The sequence below is a fragment of the Coenobita brevimanus genome, chromosome 72 (genome assembly GCF_032717465.1).
Source record: "Coenobita brevimanus isolate Jiangsu-jjx chromosome 72, ASM3271746v2, whole genome shotgun sequence".
Lineage (NCBI taxonomy): Eukaryota > Metazoa > Arthropoda > Malacostraca > Decapoda > Coenobitidae > Coenobita > Coenobita brevimanus.
The window spans coordinates 14,249,899-14,274,937 of NC_137025.1; the positions used below are offsets into that span (position 1 = coordinate 14,249,899).

At 44.6% G+C, this 25,039-nt stretch overlaps 4 protein-coding genes across 4 annotated transcripts; all 4 read left to right on the top strand.

Moving 5' to 3' along the window:
• Positions 1 to 9,822: 9,822 nt before the first annotated feature.
• Positions 9,823 to 10,683, top strand: LOC145407045 (uncharacterized). The gene has a single exon (XM_080278069.1). It carries the CDS (start codon positions 9,823 to 9,825, stop codon positions 10,681 to 10,683), a length of 861 nt encoding a protein of 286 aa, XP_080134195.1.
• An 80-nt stretch (positions 10,684 to 10,763) lies between these two features.
• LOC145407046 (uncharacterized) lies at positions 10,764 to 11,291 on the top strand. Its single transcript, XM_080278070.1, has one exon. The coding sequence runs from the start codon at positions 10,764 to 10,766 to the stop codon at positions 11,289 to 11,291; it is 528 nt and encodes a 175-aa protein (XP_080134196.1).
• A 75-nt stretch (positions 11,292 to 11,366) lies between these two features.
• Positions 11,367 to 12,413, top strand: LOC145407047 (uncharacterized). Its single transcript, XM_080278071.1, has 3 exons — positions 11,367 to 11,615; positions 11,839 to 12,046; positions 12,103 to 12,413. The coding sequence occupies exons 1-3, from the start codon at positions 11,367 to 11,369 to the stop codon at positions 12,411 to 12,413; spliced, it is 768 nt and encodes a 255-aa protein (XP_080134197.1).
• Positions 12,414 to 12,976: 563 nt separating this feature from the next.
• Positions 12,977 to 13,435, top strand: LOC145407049 (uncharacterized). The gene has a single exon (XM_080278072.1). The coding sequence runs from the start codon at positions 12,977 to 12,979 to the stop codon at positions 13,433 to 13,435; it is 459 nt and encodes a 152-aa protein (XP_080134198.1).
• Positions 13,436 to 25,039: the final 11,604 nt, after the last annotated feature.

Below are 25,039 nucleotides of genomic sequence, written 5' to 3' on the forward strand. Positions count from 1 at the left end.
CCTTAAACACCTAGCATAACAGATAACAAGTATTAGTATGTGCAAATATACATGTTTGAATTTAGTGCTATCTAAAACTTTGGTACAAATTCAGGATGTTCACGGAGAATGGGAAGTAGCATATTTTTATTAAGAAAAAAAAAAAAAAAAACGAATGAAGAATGCTCATACTGTACCTTATTTATCAGTGGGGTGAGACAAGATGACCTCTGGTACAACTGGTGCAGTTACTGCAGGATATGAGGGCATTTGACGCTCCAAAGATACTGCATATGAGGGCCTCACTGTGGGAAGGGTTGAATATCTTCTTAAATAGAAAGTGCCTAGATCACTGGAGAATTTTCCTGATTGCAGTGGACCTGGAAGTGTAGAACATGTTCGCAAAACTGTACGCTATAATACATGCAGTGATAATGGCATGAGTATGGGTGGAGGATGCATCAAACATATGACTGGACTGTAAGTGGAGAAGGGAATGTAGGCCAGGTGTTCGGGGCACTGTGGAAGATGAAGGGATGTGGAAGGCCAAAAGACAAAGTAAAAGAAAGGCTAAAACTTGGGGTTAATGAGCTAAACGAAGAGTAGCTCATTCCTATCTTAAATGCATTATACAACGAGTGGGCTTGTATTGTTTTCAAAATGAAGTTAAGGTATAATAAAATGAAATATTAACGTTTTCTACGAAAGTAATATAGCCTGTGTTAAAAAGCATTTTCCTCTAATCTATCCGTCAAAGAAAGTAAAATTGCAGGTATTGTAAAGGGTACCCATTTTATTGCTGCAAGATTGCGTAACTGAACAAACAACCTAAGAATCCAGGCTAACTAAATTAAGCTAATACACTGAGTGAAAACAAAGCCAGAGGAAATAAGAAGTGAGTTCATAACCAGATAGTTGAATGAGAGCGTTCTTTGTTATCCTTCTCTAATTTTTGTAGTCTACTCAACAAGGAAGGAAGGATGGACGAAATGATAAAGAATTAGCACCAAGGCTTAACAGAGCTATGTGACTCTTTTAGAGTAGAGGGCAAGTATCAAGAAGGGAGGTAGGACAAAAACTGAAGAAGACAGTGAAGAGAGAAAGGAGACAAAAAGGCCAACCACTTTAATTGCCCCGCACGACAAGCAAAGGTACTGCGGAAATAGGCTATTCTTTCCTCCCCTCCCTATTAGGGAGGAGTCACTTAAGAAGAGTTGCCTAGGAAACAATTACATTAACATAATTAAAGATGTATCTTTAAAATATAATTGCTTTCGGACTCTCGTGATATAAAAACTGAATAAAATTATACTTTCGTCAAAAGCACGATTAGTTCGCTTGTCAGTCCTGAAATTACTAGACAGCTTCATGCTAGCATAGCAAATGGCAGCATTAGTTCGCTGCACTATGTAAATGTGTCTCAGAATACCCAGGTAACATATGGCTAAAGAGATGGGCTTTATGACGCTGTTCGCATGAGACAGACTAGGTTATAAATATTATTGGGAATTCACCAGAGAAGATCCAGTACCATATGCAGTGTGTGGGGCACCTACGGTACACACACTACATCACTATATAATGGAATGTCCACGGACCACAACTGCTAAGTACAGAAACCCATAACTTGAACTTCTCACGCTGCCTGAGCAAATCACATGGTTAATTAAAAAGCCGAAAGACTAAATAGGAACCGAGTCTATTATCCAATTTATTAACAGCTTAGAGAGAGAGAGAGAAAGAGAGAGTAGTGGGTGTTTTTGCCATCACTCACCAACCCCGTACTACCGAGTGATAAGGCGATGTTCATCCCAGGCTGTGACAAGTGCTGCTGTGCTTACATTACTATTCTGCTGGTGTTATTTTTCTCTTCTGTGTGTGATATATATTATAAATTCCTTTGCATTTTATTGTATATACTGCATCTATTTAAGCGCATGTACTGCTTCATCTCTATTTGCTGTAGGGGTGTGTGGCAAGACGCATCTTTCTTTTATCTTTTCTTTTTGTTGTAATTTTGCATGCACAAATTGGCAACCACTGACCATTTTCAACTTTGCCGAAGAAGGAGTGTGGCTAGACTCACCAGTACATCCTTTTGTTGCATAGTTATGTACTCTGTATACCTTTTCAACAAAAAATATTTCTGTTAGGCGCGATTCCACCGAGGCAACGTTTTGGCAACATGTGGCATGCTACATTGTCGCATAGGCCAAATGTGTTCCAACCAGTTCAACACAAGGCAACATGTAGCACGCGACTGTGTGGCATGCAACAGATGACAAGTTCCCCGTAGAACGTGACGGATGAGACAGCCCTAGCATGTATTCAATATGGACGGTGGGTGTTAGCGCCGAAGTGGTGACATGTAGAGGTGTATGGTATGTAGGAGGACTGCTGGGCCTTGATAGCAGGCTGTGAAGCCTATGCCCAGTGTCGGACACATTAAAAAAAAAAAAAAATACGCTTGGAACAATACAAGAATAACCAGGCTAAACTAGATGTACTGCTGGGATTAGCCAAGAACACACACACACACACACACACACACACACACACACACACACACACACACACACACACACACACACACACACACACACACAGAAAAATACAAACAAAAAACATTGAAAAAAAACACTCCCTTACACGAAGCCTCAAAGTTAGCCTTTTAAACAGACACCCAAAACAAAACATTAAAAACGAAGTTGATGTTTTCTATACGTAATGTGTTGCCCAAAGTTGAGAGAGAGAGAGAGAGAGAGAGAGAGAGAGAGAGAGAGAGAGAGGACAAAATATAAATAAGAGGGCAAAGAGTTGTTGATAATTAGGAGAAAAATGTTGAATGTTAGAGAGAGAGATATCAAATTAATTACCAGCTAAGAATGTGTTTACAAAAGGTTCATCAAAGCCGAGAAACATTGCAAAAAGCACTTTATTAAAATCAACAGGTGAGTCTCTCTCTCTCTCTCTCTCTCTCTCTCTCTCTCTCTCTCGACTTTTGTCTTCTCTTGTCGCTTCTCCTCTCTCTTCCCTCTTCTCTCCGTTCCCCCCCCCCTCGCTCTCTCTCTCCTTCAGTCCTAATACTGTGCCAACACTAGCAAATCTTTCTTCTATTATTCTCTCTATCTTGTCTCTTGTTAAGTAAGATACGGTACTTCAGAAAATTTTTGCATTTGTGCCTTTCTCTTGACGGCGGGCACGCAGCACCCGTCCTTCTGTACATTCACACATTTTTGTCACAGCAGTGTGTGTAATTCACCGGGTCGGTCAGGATCACACGATGGTCGTGATCATCAGCTTTTACCCTCCCGGAAGGGAGCTGAGAGTTCATATAGTCCGATCTAAGGGCAAGGCTGTGACCTTCACACACCCACACACCCGTCCCCTTGCTCCAGGGGGACAGTAACCACCCACTTCGTCAGTGAAACTTTCGCAACCTGAGCGAGGCGCAAACTCCCGTCTACCAGATGGCAAGCGAGAACGTTACCACTGCACCAGCGAGCGGTGTGTGTGTGTGTGTGTGTGTGTGTGTGTGTGTGTGTGTGTGTGTGTTTTACACGGTATCTACTTTTTTTTTTTTTTTTGTTAAGGTCTACATATCTGTCTGTCTGTTTGTTACATCTTGTTGACAACTGGCTCTGTTTTTGTTGAATCGGTGGAAAAGGTTTTGTGGCATTCAACATAAACATTGGCATGTGGCATGCTACATGAAACAACAATGTTGACTTGTCGCAGTCAACGTGTATCCTCGTTGAATGCCGCATTCAGCATACATGTTGAAAGCCAAGCAAATCGCATGCTACATGTTGCATGTGTTGCCCCGGTGGAATCGCACAGAACTGAACCTCCGAAAACAAGCAAAGCTTACCTGCGGAGCCGGAAGGGGTAATCCTACGGGGAAATTTTCATATTATCATTGCATTCCCATGTAACATCAAATGCAATATACCAAAAGTTTATATATAATTAATATTTTATTATTATTGATGCAATTTTTGTGCACTGAGAAAAATAAAAACTTCAAATCGAACCGAACCGAAAATGGATGAGCAGTGTGTGTGACATTAAAAATTGTTACCAAAGAGTGATCATTCATTTTCTGTTTGTCATTTTGTATGTCAGGCTATGTTATTACAAGTATCTAAAGCAAAATATATGATATATATTGATTTGCAGGACACTATTTACCTTTCTGTATCGATGTTGATTGGCTGTGGCTGATGACGTCACTATTTTGTACATTTTTATTCGACTTTGTTCGGCCTTTTGTGGTGGCGGATGGTCCTGAATCGAATAAAACTGAGGATGAACTTTGGTTCGGCCTTGTTCGACTTTGTTAAACTTTCCCCTCTGTTTCCACGGTCTAAGGTTTAAGATAAATACGTGGCAATGGCGACCAAATAAAATATTATCAAACATTGGATGAAGGATGCAGTAAGGGAAACCACGACACCCTTAACTATCCAGAAGAAGAAGAAGGACTAGCGCAGGTATTATGGTACGTAGTAGAGAATAATGTAAACAGTTTCTCGCATTTCTTCTTCACTGTGGAGGATGGACGCTCACCCATTTGCACATTTTGTAAGTATGTTATGGTGTTTTTTGTAGTTAAGATTTGGAGATATGCACGGGGAGCCTGGGGCATGAGTTACGTGAAGTTGAGGTTTCGTACCACACGATGTACCCATTTCTTTATCATAGAGGGTGGATGCTCATCTTCTGGTGTACAGGCAGTAAGTACCGTATATTGTGGTGATTTTGGAAGATGTGGTAGGATATAAGAATATATACACAGTGCGGGAAGGCATGAATCAAGTGAAAATGTATACCATCTGATACTGAATTACATTTTCGACATACATTTTCGACCCATAATCTTATATGTAATTTCTGCTAGTTTGTCTCATCGGTTCAAACAACTTTTCCTTTTAACATTTCTGTAGATCAGTAATAATCGACATTTAGCGTCATGCCCAAAACACATACCGGTATGTCGGAAAATCAAATTGGTCGATTACGGTACTTATGTAAATTTTTAACATACTGCATTCACTAATTTCACCACTTTTAAGTGATGGACAAAACGCTGACGTTATATACTTGAAATGTTTCTCGCGCAGATCAAGAGTAATCTAACAACCTAATGCCAGGGGCGAGGCTACAGTAATCAAATGGGTGGGGGGGAGGGGCGGACGTGAACAGAAATGTCTATTAGCGGTGACAGTGGATGGGGTGGGGGAAGGTGGGCTATACCGCTTCACTGACAGCTTACAGATAATTAACTTTTTTTTTTTTTTTATACAAAAGCTTCCATCTTTCAGGGATATAACGTTTATTCTGGGAAGAAATGTAACTGCAGTAAAGTTACGCGATAAGGCCTCATCTGTCATCAAAACTTTTTAGTACTGTAGCTACAGGTGCATGTCTGTCAAGCCCTTATGTCGAGGGATCATAGAGACCATATAAAACCACGATTTCTGATAATGTTATGTTGCTTTGTTATCTGTTTTGCGCGTATTTATTCGACCATCATCATTGGTAGGCCACGCTACATCTTGACGCTTTGAAATATGCAGAGAATGCTCCAATACACCAAGATGAGTAGCCGAAGTAAAATGCTGGTGCAGACGCATATTTCTGCTTACCAACGCTATTTTGTGCCAGTACCTGACACATGTATAAGCCCAGGCATTGGTAGTTTTTCAGTTTAGGTCCAACTAGGAGTAAGAGCGTGCAAAGCACTAAACAAGAGTAATTTCTTACACTATACTCACATATGTAGATATTCTGCATACCAGTCTGCATCAAACTTACTTTGCTTACCATGTTCCCTTATTTTTAGTAAATGAAGTAATGTTGTAGTTGAGAAGGACCACTTTCGGTCCAAAACTTGCGTTATGAGCTAATCTTGTTGCCAGGATCACGGCCAATAATTGCCCAGGAAGGGTCGTTCTCTTCTAAAACTACTTTGCCATACTCTGAAGTACTGAAGAATTGAGTTACCGTTCTTACCGCATCTAACGCGGTAGAGAGAGAGAGAGAGAGAGAGAGAGAGAGAGAGAGAGAGGGGCACAAGGATGCTGCCACGGTGTTTATATGTATGTACGGTCGCGTAAGCATAATATCCATCAGCCTAGCGATAATGAACACCAGGCCTTAGAATAGACGCTATGGGCGAGTGTGGGGACAGTGTGTGGGAAGTCAGGGACGAGTGAGGGACGAGATGACGTCGATCCCTGGATTTACTAGATGGAGACTCCAAAAGGGTGGCGTTCAAGTGATGTGGGACTCCACGACCATCCTGTGAAAGTGTTACTGCTGTGAGAATATTACGCCCGTGAGGGACAGTGTTGTGTACTTCACCCCTACCACACACTGATACTGTAAGACTAAAACTGGACCCGCCACAAGTGAGTTGCCCTTGTTTTCTTTTAAGAATGCTTGTTAATCTGCACGTGGTTGATGTCACGATATAACCCAATTATAGATGTAGGAAAGTAAGGACGAGAATTAAAGCGATATGTGTATACGAAGTAAACGCTGGTAAATTGTAATTATGTGTATGACCAAGTGTTGTAACAAAGACAGTGATGCCATTATAGCATACTGAAAGAGTAAAACTGCAATTCCAAGTATGACCGAATAAATAGTCGAGTTCAGCTGGGCGGGTTTCATTACCCCGTTTCCCCCTCCAAGAGTGCAGGCGGCTACAGTCATACTTGTGGGTCCGTTGGTGGGGGGAGCGGGCCCAACCACGACCTACGACATCGCTGGAAGGTGTTAAAGTCTACGGAGGCGGCCTACGTATGATCGTCGACACCGCCACTCAGGACATCTTGGGTTGTGAATGGGTAGACTCCACAGGACTGCGAGTGTTGATAAACAACTTTACTCAGGCGATTGAAAGTCGGGAGCTGATACGTTACATCAGGTGCATCGTGAAGAAAATACGTTAGTTTACGTGCTGGGGTAGGAATTTATCGCCCGTGTGCCAGACAATGTTAAACAATCGCGACATTAAATGTGGGAAATGTGAATGTAATATTCAGGAGGTCGATATTGATATCGTAACGTCGCTTATATGCTATAACAGCGTTTCTTAACCTTTTCCGAACTCAGCACCCCCTGCAGTAAGGCCGCACAGTCCAGCACCCCCTTGGGAATATAGTTGCTACACTGCTACAGTTACTGCACTACTAAATGGATAAAGTAAAGTGAAGTACTCCTTGACAATTCATTTTATGCATTTTCTAAAAATAAAATATCAACGATGCCAATACTAAGCAAAACCAGTATATGTTGCATTTTTCAGCACCTCCTAAAATTGACTTCGGCACCCTCTGGGGTGCTAGCACCCCAGGTTAAGAAACGCTGTGCTGTAAGGTTGTGAATTAAAACTAATTAGTGCACCTTGGATATTAAGAGATGTGATTGATACTAGGCTGTCATAGAGAAGGTTCTGGTGTGCCACTGTACTTTAAAGGCTAAGCTCGGTGTCCGCTGTCTGGCTGTTTGGAGTGTGATGTGATAAACGTTGCATGAACGAGAGTGTGCCTAAGAGAGTTTATTAAAAAAAAAAAAAAGAGGGGGGGGGGAGAGGGACGGACCCTGAACATACTGGGAGGAACCTAACCTAACATACTGGGCTGAACTCAACCTAACATACCAGGCAGAACATTTCAAGGAAAGGAACGTGCGGAACATGACGGACAGAACGTAACCCATGGAACAGCCCAAAGGATAGTCGAGGAGGCAGGGAAGCAACGGGGGGAGAGGAGTACGAGACGGAGGCTGCCGGGACGATGGGACAAAGAGAGGAGGAGAGGGCCGAATCTTGGCTGCAAGAATGCTTAGAAATGTGGCCGACAGTTGAAGGCAGACTGGCAGAGGCACGTGAAGACGTATGCATGAGAGTCCTCTTGCTGACTCTCCTAACCCTGCAAGAACAGAACAAGGCAATCCATGATTGCTTGACACAGTTGGAGAACTTGATGGGAATGGAAAGGAGGAACGAGATGAGCTTGATGGCACAGGTGCAGCCAGAGACTGTAGTGGTACACGAAGGACCGGCAGAGAGGCCAAGATATAGTGATGGCACAGGAGATAAATGCGGGAGACTAGGGGAACCCAGCAGGGGGAGCAGGAACAGATGCAAGAGGCCGTGACTCAACATCAAGAAGAGTCAGCAGTTAGTGGACAAAGGTCAGGGAATCCAAAACTGACAAAATCAGGAACGTAAGAGCTGACATGCGCTGCCCCTATGGGCATGGAGGTGATAGCTTTCGGCTTGAAGGAATTGCTTGCTGCCATGAGGTTGCCACAGACCCAACTACCAATCTTCAAAGGGAATAGCCAGAAGGAGTATCGGGAGTTCATTTGTGCATTCGAACAACACATAGGGAGGGCCGCAGTCCCAGAGGAATATAAGCTGCAGATGCTCATGCAAGCATGCACATTGCCTGTCAGGAACACACTACAAATATGCAGTTATTTGGACCCAAGAGAGGTTATGAGAAGGCGATGGCCATATTGGAGGACAGATACGGAGACAGACATCAGTATGTCCGAGAGATTGTGGAAGGAATACTTGAAGGGCCTATGATCAAAGGTGAGGATGAGGGTGGCCTTAGAAAATTCGCCGACGAGTTGGGGTCTTGTATTTTGAGTCTGGAGACCATCAGGAGATTGCAGGAGTTGGACATTGTTTGCTCGATGGACGTGCTGTTGCGTCGGTTACCTGAGAGGACATTAATGCGGTATGAGGACAAAACTTTTGCCACAACGAACGATATGGATATTATCCCGGCGTTAAATGATTGAAAACTTTTATCCTGAAGGAAATGTACAGAGTGTTTGTGAGGAGGGGAACCAAGGAAAGGGGAGCAACCACCAAGTGAGCCACCAAGGTTGGTGTTAGAAGGAATCCAGATGGGCATGTGATCGGCTTGGCCACCATTGGTGATGACGAACCTGCAAGTGAGAGAGACGTGTCGGCTGTGCGGGGAGCTGCACAGACTGGTGGGTTGCAAGAAATTCTGTGCCATGAGAGTAGAAGAAAGGAGGGCCACAGTCAGGCGGCTCAGATACTGTTATGTTTGCTTGAGTGATACCCACTTGGCAGCTGAGTGCCGGGCCTCAGTATGATGTGAGATAGAGGGTTGCATTGGGAAGCTTTCACGATGGATACACCCGACCGGCCCCGTAAGGCAAAGGCAGGAGTCCCGGTACCATTGGGAACCCAGGAAGGGAGACAGAACAAAACCACAGATGGAGGATGAGAGGAAGCCGAGAGATGATCGTCGTCGATACACTCAGCAGGAATGGGCACATGGAAGCAAGCAGGGAGTACACCAAGCAGAGCCGGAGAAGAGAAGTGCTTCCTGTGGACAGACCGACAAACACGATGAGGCATGCATGGAGGGAACACTTAAGAAGCCCAAGCTCAAAAGGGGCAAAGGCGGGAATGAATGACTCACCGCTACGGCAGGGACAGCACGGATACATGGGCAGCTTCACAAGGTGGCGTTGCCCATTATTGAAGTAAAGGCGGCTAGTAAAGGCTCGGATGCCGTAGTCCAGATGAGAGCACGTTTGGACTCTGGCAACAACTGAACCTTCTGTACGACCCAGTAGGCAAGCAGGCTGGGGGCACCACGGAAAACCGTATGGGTAACACTAGACACTATAACTCAGGTGACTGTGCAGAGAACTGAAGAAATAGACTTAGTAGTTAGCAGCGGGCGTTCCCGTAAACTGAACCGGAAGATATCGCTGCATGGGGTGATTGTCACTCAGTGACTCCTTGCAACGTTGAAGGATTCAGTAGCCTCTGTACAGGACATGGCACGATGGAGTCATTTGGCGGGAATAAAGCCACCGAATGCATACGAGGGTGAGGTGCAACGACTGATTGGTCTTGATGCTCCACAAGCATTGACGCCTTTGGAGGTCAGGACGGGGAGCAATGGAGAACCCTTTGCAATAAGGACGCCGCTGGGATGGGCCGTCAGCGGACCTGTACGACTTCGTGCTGAGGTGAAAGACAGACCAGAGGAGGTAGGATGTGTGTCTATGGTGGACTACAATTCCCAGGAAACACGATTGGAGGAGCAAGTGCGACAGTTTTGTGAACTGGATGCAAGTTACTTGAAGAAGGGAGATGGCCTGTCTGTCAAAGACAGTAGGGTGATGAAACTGTGGTCAATCACAGCAACAAAGGTGATGGGGCACTACCAACTCCCTATACCATTCAGACGAAATCCACCCAAGCTCCCAGACAACAAGTTAATGGCATTGAGGAGGTTAGAGGGCCTGAAGAAGAGGCTGCTCAGAGACCCACCCTTACACCCGCGCTATGCAGAAGAGATGCAGCTGCTGCTAGATAAAGGCTACTCCGAATCAGTGCCTCACAATGAACTTCGGGCGAGGCCTCACGTGACCTGGTATCTGCCACACCATCTGGTGTTAAACCCGAACAAGCCCAGGAAGGTGCGCATCGTACCTGTATTCGACTGTGCTGCAGAAGGTGGGTCAGTGTCTTTAAACAGCCAGGTGCCACAAGAGCCTCATCTAAATAACAAACTGCTGGGGGTACTCCTCCGGTGTCGCCAAGGATCGGTGGCCCTCATGGTGGACATAGATTCTATGTTTCATCAGGTCAAAGTAGCTCCGGAACACAGGGACGCCCTACATTTTCTTTGATGGTTAGAAGGGGTTGTACAGCGAACCCCCCTGACATACCGGATGACTGTACACCTTTTTGGTGGAGTCTGGAGTCCATCATGTGCCTCGTATGCTTTAAAACGAACCTTCCTAGATCACAGAGATGTCCTGACAACGTAGTGGATGCCCAGTGGAACTTTTATGTGGATAACCTGCTTATCTCAATGCAGTTTGCTGATGAAGAAATAAGGTTGGCAGAACAACTGCAACATGTCACCTCTCTGGGCGGCTTCAGACTCACCAAGTGGGCAAGCAACAGTAAGGAAGTATTCGATTCCATTCCCGAATCAGAGAGAAATAAGGGAATAAAGGAGATCGACATAGAACCCAAGCCTCTTCCTGCGGAACGAGCACTTAGAGTAAGGTGGGACCTAGAAAAGGACCAAATGGCAGTAGTCATTAAATGCTTTGAGCAAGGGGGGTCAGTTATAAGGAAGGATCTCTTGCATGTAATCAGCTCAGTATATGATCCGCTTGGATTCCTTGCGCCATTCCTCATTCGTGCCAAGGTCATCTTCCAAGAGGAATGCAGGAGGAAGAAAGGGTGGGATGAGGCTATATCTGACAGCAGTGAGGTACGGTGGTGACGGTGGTTGGTAGAGTTAACTCACCTCACAGATTTCAGGATACCACAGTGCTATGACCCGAGAGGTGCAAGGGGAATGTCATTTCAACTACGTCACTTCTGTGATGCTTCACAAGTGCCGTATGGAATAGTATCATACCTGAGGATCTCAGATGGGACCGGAGGTGTTAGCTTTGCCTTCATCTACGGAAATGCCAAGCTGGCCCCGCTAAAACAGCTGACTATACCCCGTCTGGAGTTATGTGCTGCCATGTTGGCTGTCAAGGTTGACGAGACATTAAGGCACGAACTGTCGATCGACGTGGGAGGGTCCGTCTTCTGGACAGTGTGATAGTACTACAGTATATACGTAACAGAGAGAGGCGGTTTCACATGTTCATAGCCAGTCGAGTGGTAGCCATACATGAACAATCAGAAGTAACTCAGTGGAGGCATGTGGGTTCAATACTGAATCCAGCAGATGACGTGACACAAGGACTGAGTTGCTATGAATTGAACGGAGGGTGTAGATGGATTGAAGGGCCTGACTTTCTCTGGTGAGAGAACAGTTACTGGCCGCAAGAGCCCCAACTTATATTCGACCTGGGGACAGACCCAGAGGTAAAGGGCGATGCTACAACTATGGCAATGGGGGGCTAAGCAAGGAGAAGACCCACTGGCGAGATTGCGGTCCAGATAATCATCCTGGCACAGACTGCTGCGGGGAGTTTCATGGATTACAAGGTTTTTGTATTGAAGGCAAATGGGAGGACCAAGGCAAGTTGACAAATCAAGACTGAGAGTGAGTGAACTCCGAGCATCTTGAGCGGCAGTGTTGGGTTGTGTACAACGGGAATATTATGAATCCAAGATAAAGGACCTGAAGGAGTGGGATACGTTTAGGAAAACGAGCCCACTGTTCCCGCTAGAGCCACACCTGGGGGAGGACAGACTCCTCTGTGCTGGTGGATGGTTGGAGAAAGCCCCCTTGATGACGGGCAGCAAATACCCCAGGCTGTTGCTGCGGGACCACCATGTCACGGAGCTAATAGTAAGAGAAACCCATGAGAAAAAGGCTGGGCACTCAGGAAGAGAACATACACTAGCGGTAATGCGCCAGGAGTTCTGGGTGCCCAAGGGATGAAGGCTGACTGGGTGCTGAAATGGTGTCTCATTTGTCGCCGAGTCAATTGGAAGGAGTCACTGCAAAGACAAGCTAACCTCCCTGCCAACAGGGTATGCATGGTGAAGGCACTGTTCACACACACTGGAGTGGACTGCTTTGGACCATTCATCGCAAATCAGGGTAGGAAATGGGTGAAGCGGTGTGGTTGTCTGTTCACTTGTCTGAACTCAAGAGCCATACAGCTGGAGATTCTTGATGGACTAGAAGCTGATTCATTCCTCAATGCAATAACGGGCTTCTCGGCAAGGAGGGGTGTACCAGAGTGCATTCGTTCCAGCAATGGAACAAACATGATCAGAACAAATAAGGAGCTCCGGGCCGCAGCTCTCAGCTGGGAGAAGAATGACAAGGTCCACAATGCTCTGTTGAGGAAGGGAATTGAGTGGGAGTTCAACCCACCGCATGCATTGCACATGGGCGGTGTCTGGGAGTGACAGATCCGGACATTCAGAAAGGTCTTGCACGCAACAGTAGGCACGCAAGTTGTGGACGATGAGTGACTCCACACACTCTTCTGTGAAATGGAGGAGATAGTCAATGGAAGACCCATCATCCCGACCTCCAATGACGTCAGTGACCTTGAAGTGCTTACTCCACTGCATATTCTGCACCCTAAGACGGTACCCCAATGCCTGTTAGGAGATAAGGCCAAAGAGCCTGTAGAGGAAATCTACTGGAAGAGTTGGAGGCATACACAGTTCCTAGCGGACCAGTTCTGGAAGCGATGGTTGAAGGTGTACTTACCATCCTTACGACAATGCCAGAAGCATTTCAAGCAGTTGTGTAACTTCCAAGTGAGGGACCTGGTATTGGTGACCGATTGGAATGTACCCCATAATCACTGGATTCTGGGGAGACTGGTAGAGGCGAATCCTAGTGATGATGGTGTGGTGAGGCATGTCAAGGTCAGGACATCCGCACGCAAAACCCTAACCCGCCCTGTGAACAAACTGTGTCTGCTGGAAGGAAGCGGCAAGTGAAGGTGCAAATGGTATTGGTCATAACCGACCAACGGGGAAGTCTTACCGCATCTTATGCGGTAAAGAGACAGAGAGAGAGAGACAGAGACAGAGACAGAGAAAGACAGAGAGTGTAGGAGAGAGAGAGAGAGAGAGAGAGAGAGAGAGAGAGAGAGAGAGAGAGGCACAAGGATGCTGCCACGGTGTTTATATGTATGTACGGTCGCGTAAGCATAATATCCATCAGCCTAGCGATAATGAACACCAGGCCTTAGAATAGACGCTATGGGCGAGTGTGGGGACAGTGTGTGGGTAGTCAGGGACGAGTGAGGGACGAGGTGACGTCGATCCCTGGATTTACTAGATGGAGACTCCAAAAGGGTGGAGTTCAAGTGATGTGGGACTCCACGACCATCCTGTGAAAGTGTTACTGCTGTGAGAATATTACGCCCGTGAGGGACTGTGTTGTGTACTTCACCCCTACCCACACACTGATACTGTAAGACTAAAACTGGACCCGCCACAAGTGAGTTGCCCTTGTTTTCTTTTAAGAATGCTTGTTAATCTGCACGTGGTTGATGTCACGATATAACCCAGTTATAGATGTAGGAAAGAAAGGACGAGAATTAAAGCGATATGTGTATACGAAGTAAACGCTGGTAAATTGTAATTATGTGTATGACCAAGTGTTGTAACAAAGACAGTGATGCCATTATAGCATACTGAAAGAGTAAAACTGCAATTCCAGGTATGACCGAATAAATAGTCGAGTTCAGCTGGGCGGGTTTCATTACCCCGTTTCCCCCTCCAAGAGTGCAGGCGGTTAAAACCGTAAATGAAGTTGTTTTTATCTTGTTTTTATTTATTTATTTATACTGAAGACAACTCGCAGTCTGAGAATTTTCATACTAGGAAACTGACACCCACATTTAAGGTTGTTAATTAGATCCTGCAGCTGACCAGATAATTTTAATCGAAGGTCTTTCCTCATTACGATTATTTTCTTCCAGTGATGACTAACGTATGTGAGAGGAGATTAATTTTGCTGATACTCCATCTATATTTATAAGAGCCGCATTGTTTGTTTGTTTGTCCTTTAATCACGCCCAAACCAAGGGCCAGAGACCCCTAGACCCATATATACAGTATTCAAAATTAGGGGGACCCAAGGATGGTTTTAGGGATTCATAATTCAGATCTGGGTCATTTTTGTGTGTTCGCCTTTTTGGCCCTGGCCACCCCGGGTACCTCTGCAGCCCAATTTTTGGCATTGAGACTCACATGACCTCTAGTTCTGACGTAGGCTATGTGACGTTGACCTCCGAGGTCATTTGAGGTCACCGGTAATAATAAACAAGTGCACACAAATACTGTGCGTTAGTCTGCGAAAGCTAAATTAGAGCGTTCCTGGACGGCTTATAATCCCTCTTTAAAAGTATACGAGGTACACGGCCTTTCTGGAGTAGAAAGATTGAATTAGAACAAATAAGATTAGAGTTTGTCTTTTTTGCCTGGGCAACTCCGGGTACCCCTGCTAGTTGGGTCATAAAAAGTGGATTTGGAGGCACATTTATAGAGAAATGGCATGGCTGTTGACCTCACTTAGCATTAGAGAATTTAGCACATCAGCTGAAGACTGGGTGGATTCCTGGTCTTATTTGACTGATACATCAAACGGGGAATAGGAAGGTCCTTAGTCTAATTTAGCAGGTACACTACATCAGAAGGGGCATGGAAGAGTTATTGGTCTAATTTAGCAGGTATGTAGGTTATTTTGGATGAGGAATGAGAAGGTTCTTGGTCTAATTCAGCAGGTAAACCCATGGGCAAAAGTTCGGCAGCACGTCTCTACCGGCTTTGGCAATGAAAGATGTATGAGCTATTTTTATGTAACAGGAGTATAAAGGCGAGGGGGAAAAAAATGAGAAGGAAGGATGCTCCGATACGTTTGGAGAGGAATTGTAAATATGGGAGGCAGGGCACAACGCTAGGCAGATCCTAGAAGTGATTAAAAGACTAGAATAAGATAAGGATAACAAAGGATAAGGCTTTCCCCCGTCAACCATACCCTGCAGCCAAAACCGGCAATAAATAGTGAAGAGAAAAAAAAAAAAACTACAGAAAAACTGGCATGAACATTTTATAGGCTGCTGCGAAAGGAGAAAGAAGACTATCGCAGTGAAACCTGAAAAGTAAAAAAAAAAGTACCCTATAGTTAGAATATTAAAGGATATTGAAGACGTGTGTAGAGATCATTGTAAACAGTTGCTGAATGAGGAGTTTCGGTGGAACAGGGAAGGTTTGTCAGCAGATCCAGTGTTTGGCCTTGGCTTTTTTTTTTTTTTTTTTTTTTTTTTTTTTTTTTTTGTGAGCGGGGCAGTAGACAGGATGCAGACGGAGAACGCGGCAGGTGTGTCTAGCAGGGCAATAGACAGGATGTAGATGGGGTAGGCGGCAGGTGTGTGTCTGGGATGACTGCTGGAATGCTGAAGGCCTCAGGAGATAGTGAAGTTCGGGTTAGTTACTGGTTTGATAAATATAATTATACATGAGTGTGTTGTCCCAAATGACTGGCTGAAGAGTGTGATTGTAAATGAGTACAGAGGGAAGGGTGGTGCCCTGGAAAGAGGAAATTATAGAGGCATAAAACTTTTAGACCAGATAATGAAGGTAATGGAGAGAATCCTAGAAGGTATGATTAGGGACGGAGTGAATACCGATGAGATGCAGTTTAGGCTTTACCAGACAGGGGACCACTGATGCCATATTTATTGTCCGACAGCTTCAGGAATATTTTATAGGAAGGAAAGGAGATCTGCACTTTATTTTTGTTGATATGGAGAAGGCCTTTGACAGAGTCCCTAGAGAGGTGGTGAAGTGGGCAATGGGAAAGCTTGGGATCGAGGAGCAGCTGGTTAGAGTGGTTATGGTTTTGTACAGTACGTGGGTGCTTGCGCCCAGGTGAGAGTGAAAGGAGATTTGAGGGATGAGTTTTCCTTGAATGTTGGCGTGCATCATGGGTCAGTCTTGAGCCCCTTATTGTTAGGAGCAAGTGAAGCAATGTTTACGTTCCGCTGAAAAATGAGCGGCCCGACACGACGCGGCCCGACCTCGATGGTTTTCAGAGACTAATAACTTATCTACTGTGTGAGATAGAGAAGAGATTCTTTCAGCAGGTAGTAGATACATGCAATAAATTTTGTTTTTAGCTATATATTTACCCATGAGACCAAAGGAACCCCTTGGGACCCCAGCTTTCCAAGGGAATGTACTGAGGGCTTCAATTGACATGCTCCACTACGAAATCGATTTAGAAAATATTTTAGCTCAACTATTCTTCTGTTATTGTTCAACTACCTCACCAGAAATATTGAAAGTTTACACCAAGATGAAATTATGATGATAGGCGTTTGTACAAACTATCGCTTGTTCGTCACGCGCTCACAAAGCGCAATTTACTGGTTATCATGGTGCTTGAAGCTGTCTTACGTGACTTCAGAAATGGACTCCCATGGGAAATGTTGTATGCTGATAACCTGGTGTTGATTGCAGAGAAAGCAAAGGAGGCGGAGAGATTTAGGAGGTGGAGAAACGGAATGGGACACAAGGATTTGAGAGAAAATGCATATAAAACTAAAGTGGCGGTACTGTCAGAGCAGAGGGAGAGTTGCCAATTGCAGTTTGCCACAAGGGTGTGGGAAGTAACTCCATTTTGTGCAGTGTTTGTGATAAGTCGGTGCATAAGATATGTAATGGTATTACCCCCGCTGGGGGTAGGGGGTTTCAAGAATACTCCCCCAATGTCCCTGCTTGTCGTATGAGGCGACTAAAAGGGTTGGTGGTGGGTTAGTGCCCCACCCCGTAAAAAGAACTAACTAAACAAGCGAATAAAGCGCCTCGGACTAGGACGGACCATACGTTGACGACTAAGGAACGGACAAAGGACATTCTAAGGGTGGGAACATGGAATGTGAGAGGAGTGAATGATGAAGTGAAAGAGAGAGAGAGATTGTTCAGGTGCTTGAGGATGCAAGAGTGGATGTAAATGGATTGACTGAAACTAAATGGAAAGGTGAAAGGGTGAGAGAATGGGAATACTGTTTAGGAATATGTGCGGGAGTTAATGAGAATGAGAGGGCAAGAGAGGGAGTATGTCTGATGATAAGCAAGAAGTGGAAGGAGAATATAAGAGAGTATGGAACAGTGGGTGCAAGGATTGTATGTGTGAGGATGAAAGTAGGTATACAAGCTTGGGGGATTGTATGTGCTTATGCGCCGACAGAGGACTGAGTGGCAAGAGTGAAAGATGAGTTTTGGGCAAGTGTAGAAGCATGTATGGACAGGTTTGAGAGAAGCGAGAGAGTGTTTTTGATTGGAGACATGAATGGCAAAGTTGGGAAAGTACGAGTGGATGGAGTGGTTGGTCAGTGGGGTGTGCCAGGTGAAGTAGATGGGAATGGTAGTGCTTTGATGGAAATCTGTGCTGGTAAGGAGTTGGCAATAGCCAACACCTTCATTCGGCATAAGATGATCCACAGGTATACAGTACATGGAGAGTCTTGGGGAGGATGGACGGTGAACTTGTTGAATGAGAGGCAATGATAGATTGCGTGTGTGTGGATGAGCGAATGAGAAGACAAGTGTTGGATGCAAATGTGTGGAGAGGGTGGGGGAATGGAATCACGGACCAACCCTTAGTGATGGTCAAGGTGAGGCTGCATAGAAAATTGGTGAAGAGACGAAGAGGAAGACAGGAGGAAACAGCCCCTGTGAGAAGAGTGGAGAAGTTGCAAGATAGTGGGAAAATGGCTGAGTATAAGGGCATAGTGGAAGAAAGATTCGGAAGGTATGAGTTAGAGCAGATGGAAGGGGTGGAAGACCTACAGTAAGATATTCACGGAAGAGATAGGCGCAGCGTGTGAGGCGGTTTGTGGAGTGAGGAGGAGATGCAAGGGTGTGCAAGGGACAGCATGGTGGAATGATGAGGTGAAACGAGCTGTGGAACAAAAGAAGAAGGCATATGGTGAATGGTTGGCGAGTAGAGGTAGGGGAGAAGATGAGAGAGAGAGAAGAGAGAGTTATATGTGAGCAGGAGAAGGGAGGTGAAGAGACTGGTGAAGGAGAGTAAGAAGAAAGTGGATGAAGAGTTTGGGAGGAATCTGAGTGTGAAATGGAGGGAGAGTAAGAAATTGTTTTGGAAGGAGGTAAAGAAAGTAATGCAGTGTGAAAGGGGAAATAGTAGGGGAGTGAAAGATAGGAATAATAGATTGTTGGTGGAGAAGATAGTGAAAATGAGGAGATGGAAGGAGCACTTTGAGGATTTGTTGAATGTAGAGAATGAGAGCAGCACGAGTATAAGTGGTTGGGGAATGGCTGGGAGAAGAAGAGATGAGAGGAGGGAGGAAGAAATCAGTAGGGCAGAAGTAGTGGAAGCAGTGAAGAAGATCAAGATGGGAAAGCCCCAGGAATTGATGGAGTGTCTGGTGAAATGCTGAAGTATGGGGGTGAGGTTGTTGTGGAGTGGATATAGAAGTTGTGTAGATTGGCTTGGGAAGAGGGAAGGGTTCCAGAGGACTGGAAATCAGGTATAATTATTCCTTTATACAAAGGAAAAGGGGAGAGAGAAGTATGTGGTGACCGTAGGGGTATTTGCCTTCTTAGTGTGACTGGAAAAATATATGGTAGAATACTCATTGATGGGGTTAGGCATATAACAGTGGAGCTAGTTGGAGAAGAACAAGGGGGACTTAGGAAGGGAAAAGGGTGTGTATATCAGATATTTGTTCTAAGATGTTTAGTGGAGAAGTATCTAGAGAAGGGAAAGAAAGTGTATGCTACCTTCATGGACGTGGAGAAAGCCTATGACAGAATATATTGGTAAGGTATGTGGAAGGTATTAAGAATATATGGAGCGGAGGGGAAATTGTAGAGTGTTGTGAAGAGTATGTACGAAGGAACTAGGGCTACGATGCGAGTGGATGGTGAGCTGAGTGAGTTTTTTTATCTAAATGTGGGACTGAAACATGGATCTGTGATGTCTCCATGGCTGTTTAATATATAGCCTACATGGATGGGGTTGTAAAGGAGGTGCAAGGTAGGGCAGTGGATGTGGGGGTGGCTCTAATGAATGAGGGTGAGATGTGGAAGATTCTGGTGTTGCTGTTTGCTGATGATATAGTATTGTTGAGTGAATTTGAATGAAAGTTGCGAGGTTTGGTAAATGAATTTGGGACAGTGCGTAGGAAGAGGAATATGAAAGTTAATGTAAACAAGAGTAAAGTTATGGTGTTTGAGAGGAATGAAGTCACAGAATGCACAGTGAGATTGGATGGTGAGGATATGGAGAATGTGAGTGCATTCAAGTACTTGGGTTGTGTGATGAGTAAGGATGGAACTTTTGGGGATGAAGTGCTTGAAAGGGTACAGCAGGGAAGGAAGGTTGTTGATTCACTGAAAGCAGTGATGAGAAATAGCGAGGTGAGTATGGAAGTTAAGAAATCACTGCATGATAGTATTGTGATCCCTACCCTGACGTATGGAAGCGAGGCGTGGACCTTGCAAGAGGGGAACAAGTCAAGAGTGAGAGCAGTGGAATTAAGTTACTTGAGAGGAGCATGTGGAGTGACATGGAGGGACTGGTTGACGAATGAAGAAGTGAAGGAACGTTGTGGGATGGATGTGGATGTGGTTGAGAAAATTAGAAGTAATACACTGAGGTGGTTTGGACATGGAGAGAATGGAGAATGAAAGACTAAGAGGGTGTATGTAGGTGAAGTGGAGGGAGGGAGAGGGAGGGAAAGACCGAGGATGAGGTGGAGGGATGGAGTTGAGAGGTATATGAGGGAAGGGGGAGTGAGTTGGGGGGAGGACAGTCAAGTGGTGGGTGACAGAGCGACTTGGAGGCGTTTTGTCTACGGCCACCCTTTGCGGGATTAGGGCGTCGGGCTATAGATAGATAGATAAATAGATTACAGGTAGACTGAGGGATAATGCTGATTTCATATGTGGGCACGTTGGGTGGAGAACATAGAGATTGTCAGGCGTGAAAGGATTAGTCTTTCTGGTGAATCTCATGAGTGTGCGTAAGAATTTTGTTGTTTGGGGGACATGTTATGTGCTGGAGATTGGGATTTAAGGAGTGACCGGAGGAAGCTGAGGGAGCTGTTGCCTTACCTGACACTGCGAGGGCTCTCCCTCCGTGCTAAGGGATCTCCACATGCTGCATGTTTTAGGAGTGTAATGCTTTAAGGTAGTGAGACCTAGGTAGTAAAGGAAGATGATATTCGAAGACTTACACGTACAGAAATGACAGTTATTAGATGGATGTGTTGAGCGTCCTTGAATGCAAGGCCTGGGGGTACTAGGTTTACGACTGAAAGGTTAAAAGGAAGGATGGGACTGGAGCGTATTGGTGCTGTGATGTGGAGGGGCAAATTGAGATGGCTTGGGTATGTGGAGAAGGTGGAGGATGATAACTGGGGGCGGAAAATGAGAGGTGTGAACGTTGGGGGTAGGGTTGCGAGAGGCAGATCTAAGAGGACCTAGGACAGGATCAAAGAATGTGACCCCAGAGATAAGGGACTGGATAGGGAGGCTGCCAGAGATCGAGCGGCGTGGAGATTCGCCATTAGGTGGCCAAGGCTGAGGCATGGAAACATGTTGGAGTCTTTATAAACGATACGACACAATACGAACCATGACTTGTCATATGCCCCTTCCACTTCCACTGTCCCCATCTTCCTGCGGACTTGGTGCTGGTGAATCCTACAAGTTTTTCCCTGTTTTCTTTATCATAGTCACTTGTTGCAGAGGTAGACATCTGGAACACCTGTAGCTGAAACGTTAACACTCCCATCTTGTCATAGAATCTCTGGTGGTTGGTTGTGTGAGTATTCCTTTTTTTGCTGTAACTTCGCCTAAAATTGCAATTCCTCCATCTCGAATGCTGAGTTGTATAGCACTTTAACACTAGAATATGATGCTAATCACGAAGTAGTCCAGTGGAAAGAATGCAGAGCCATAGCATTGCTTTATTGTGTGATTGAGGTATGTGAAGTAAACTGCAAAGGGACGAAAACCTGGGCCAAGTTAAAGTGAAAGAACAGTATATATATATATATATATATATATATATATATATATATATATATATATATATATATATATATATATATATATATATATTAATGCAAGAAGAAACCAGACTTATGCACCATTTACTGTAGTTCTGTATTCCCGGGCAAACACGGAAGTTGATGTAGTAATACTCGTATATCTTTACCCTTGTTATATGCTTGCACCCCGTCATGGTTCCCTCGATGACGCAGCCAGACTCACTCTTATAATTACAAGCACCGGCACTCCAGCACAGCACATTTCGACATAAACCTCTCACCCTGCACTCAAGGCTCCCACAGCATTTTTGCATACAACTCTCACCCTGCACTCAAGGCTCCCACAGCATTTTCGCATACACCTCTCACTCTGCACTCAAGACTCCCACAGCATTTTTGCATACACCTCACACCTGCACTCAAGACTCTCACAGCATTTCTACACACACCTCTCACCCTACTCAAAACATTTCTACATACACCTCTCACCCTGCCCACATCATGTCTCATTTCTGCATACATTTCTCACCCTGCCCACAATATTTCTATATACACCTCTCATTCTGCCTTTCAAAAGCCTCCCACACTCATACTGGTCCGTGCAGCATATGGCAGAGGCGAGTCACTCCTCTTGTAAAAAAAAAAAAAAAAAGTGGTGTCCCTCTAACCCACAGATCAGCAAACCTTCAGGACTCGTCTGTACTCTTTTCCCTTTAACTTGGCCTAAAACTGCCATCTCTCCATCGTGAATACTCAGCTGTGACGATAGGTTAACTCCAACGCATGATACTAAGCGTGAAAAAGCGCCATGGAAAGGATGTTGAACTGTCGTATTGTCTTCTGCCACAGCGCCATGAGAAAGAAGCTGCCAGAGAATGAATTGCTGGGTCAAGTTTTGGTGAAAATGGCATAGCATACAAGACCGTTCTTAAAAATCAGAGGAGCCAACACCAGGGGCCGTATTCATAAAAGATCTTATCCAATTTGCACGAAAAACATGTCTCTGTAGAAGTTGTTTTATTATTATTATTACTATTATTAATTAATGTTATTATTATTATTATTATTATTATCATTATTATTATTATTATTATTATTATTATTATTATTATTATTATGATGATTATTATCATCATCATCATCAGGAATAACTGGGTTGTATACTTCGCTTTAATATTTATTTGGTGGCTGTTTGGGTGAAGATGAAAGTACACACAAGCCATCTTTTATACCATACTGTATTACAGGGCCGGATCCAGCATTCTGGAAAAGGGGAGGCGTGATTTCTAGCGGAATTACCAAAGCTTTGAATTCATGCTGGCTCATGACCAAATTCCTCAAAATTGATTATCAGATGTCGCTTTTCATTAAAATGATTGCCTGATAACTTTTATCTAACATATTTTTTGCGTATATTTTAGTACATTACGTTGTTCTTTATTATAAGTAATCATTGGCCTACTGAAAATTGGGGGGCTTACGCCTCCCAGGCCCCTCCCCCCACTCCGTGCCTGTGTTACTCAGGTTCAAGAAGGTTTCTGAATGCCCCTCCTGAGATCCGTGACTGACATAGCGCTGACATTCTGGCCAGCATGACTTGCTGTCCCGAATATCAAAGGGCAAGGCAGGCGTGGTGGTGTGGTGTGGTGTGGTGTGGTTAGCAGCAGAACCCTTTGTGACGGCCACACAGGCAACCCGTGTGAACTGTTAGTTTTTCCAAGCTCCGTGCTGCTGCACTTCGCTGACGCCTTCACACCAGGTCGGGTTTTTGCTGCCACTCCGCCAGCTCCGCCCTCGCTGTTCTTTATCAGTAGTTGCAATATTCCCATAAGGCGAGGCACGTAAAGGTCACAGGATCAATCGTCTTCATGACTCAACTCAACGGCGGGTTTCCTTAACGAGACAAGAGACAGTTGGTTGGTATGTATCGAAAAACTACCAACCTGTAAATGATAAATACAGAAGGAGGGGTTAAGGTGCGGTAGTAACCATCCTACTATACCCACATGTTTTCATTTTCCCGATTACTTAGAGAATGGCATTGTTTTATGTATACTTGTGGGGTTTAAACGATAGGCTGATTAGGGTAACGCCAAGAATACGAGGTGTTGGTTCTAAAGCCATTATTGTAGGTGACATGGGGGCGTCGTGGCACCTGTTCCTAAGCGATTTATTTTTGCATATTAAACCATAACATTCTCTTGTATCGTTGCAAAATGGATATAGTTTTCATCAGTATCATGCAGGAGGATACTGAGGTGTAATCACTGAGACAGGTGTTGCGGAGTCACTAAAGCCACTTAAAATACGCACCCTTATAAGAGAGGTCCTTGAAGCAACATCACACGACTCTCATATTATCCATACAGGTGTAGCCTTGGTGAGAGAGAGAGAGAGAGAGAGAGAGAGAGAGAGAGAGAGAGAGGGAGGGGTAGAATGATCGCTATAGTAATGGAAGATGCAGGGAAACATTCTCAGTACTCAGGATGCCTGCTGTGGATCTAAATACTTTGAGTCTTGCTTCAAACCTCCCCTCTCTCACACCGTACAGCCGATCAAAATGTATGTAATATTTATGCCAAAAAAAAAAAAAAAAAATCTGTCTTTACATTTTGAACCAATGGACGAAACCTTTTAAAATACATATCAATAACTTCATGAGCTTTTGTTAATTTTTGAAAGTAATATTCTTAACATTTTCATATATAAGTTGTGTGTTCAGAAATGTTTGTTTTAGCGGGAGAAACGGGAACAGCAACGAGGTCCATTTTGAATTTACCTTAACGTTCCATATATGCTGTTAAGTACTGTTGAATGCTGTGTTTACCCGTACTTGATGAACAAACTCTACGGCACATGAAATACAATATCCACTCAGAAGTATTTGCCTTGGGGGGGAAAAACAGGGAATAGCAAGAACGCTTATAGTGGGGATAGCTTTTTTGATTGAGTTTACAGTGCGTACTCATCGTAGTTCTCCTTGATGTTGAGGTTAGAGAGAGAGAGAGAGAGAGAGAGAGAGAGAGAGAGAGAGAGAATGTGCCATATGTTCATGCAGATTTTCCATCCAGTCATCGTATCATCATTTCCACATGCCCGTTGTTGCAAGTCTCACACTTGGGTAGGGCTAAGCAACGCACATCTATATTATTCTCTCTCTCTCTCTCTCTCTCTCTCGTGTGTGTGTGTGTGTGTGTGTGTGTGTGTGTGTGTGTGTGTGTGAGAGAGAGAGAGAGGGAGGGAGGGAGGTGCGTAGCAAGGTGGTAGTCTGAGTGACTTTGGAGATTCCGTAACTCCTTTTCCACGGCGATTTCTTCAGCACGGTACAACACGAGTAAACTGCACCAAAGGAACATCTAAGAACAAATAGCAAAGGAAGAGGTGCAACGAACCCCCATGCCACTTAGAATACGGCTCATTTCCTTTTTTTTATGTAAGAAAGAATGAACCAAAGGCCAGAAGCCCGTAAGACTGTTCCCTCCAAGAATATATATATATATATATATATATA

What these genes read in the sequence shown, in the direction of transcription:
- LOC145407045 (XM_080278069.1), top strand. Translation starts at nt 9,823, where the DNA reads ATGGCACGATGGAGTCATTTGGCGGGAATAAAGCCACCGAATGCATAC.
- LOC145407046 (XM_080278070.1), top strand. Translation starts at nt 10,764, where the DNA reads ATGTGCCTCGTATGCTTTAAAACGAACCTTCCTAGATCACAGAGATGT.
- LOC145407047 (XM_080278071.1), top strand. Translation starts at nt 11,367, where the DNA reads ATGTCATTTCAACTACGTCACTTCTGTGATGCTTCACAAGTGCCGTAT. An exon ending in GAGGGTCCGTCTTCTGGACA is followed by an intron (nt 11,616 to 11,838) that starts GTGTGATAGTAC and finishes GTGAGAGAACAG; the next exon opens with TTACTGGCCGCAAGAGCCCC. An exon ending in AGGCAAATGGGAGGACCAAG is followed by an intron (nt 12,047 to 12,102) that starts GCAAGTTGACAA and finishes CTTGAGCGGCAG; the next exon opens with TGTTGGGTTGTGTACAACGG.
- LOC145407049 (XM_080278072.1), top strand. Translation starts at nt 12,977, where the DNA reads ATGGAGGAGATAGTCAATGGAAGACCCATCATCCCGACCTCCAATGAC.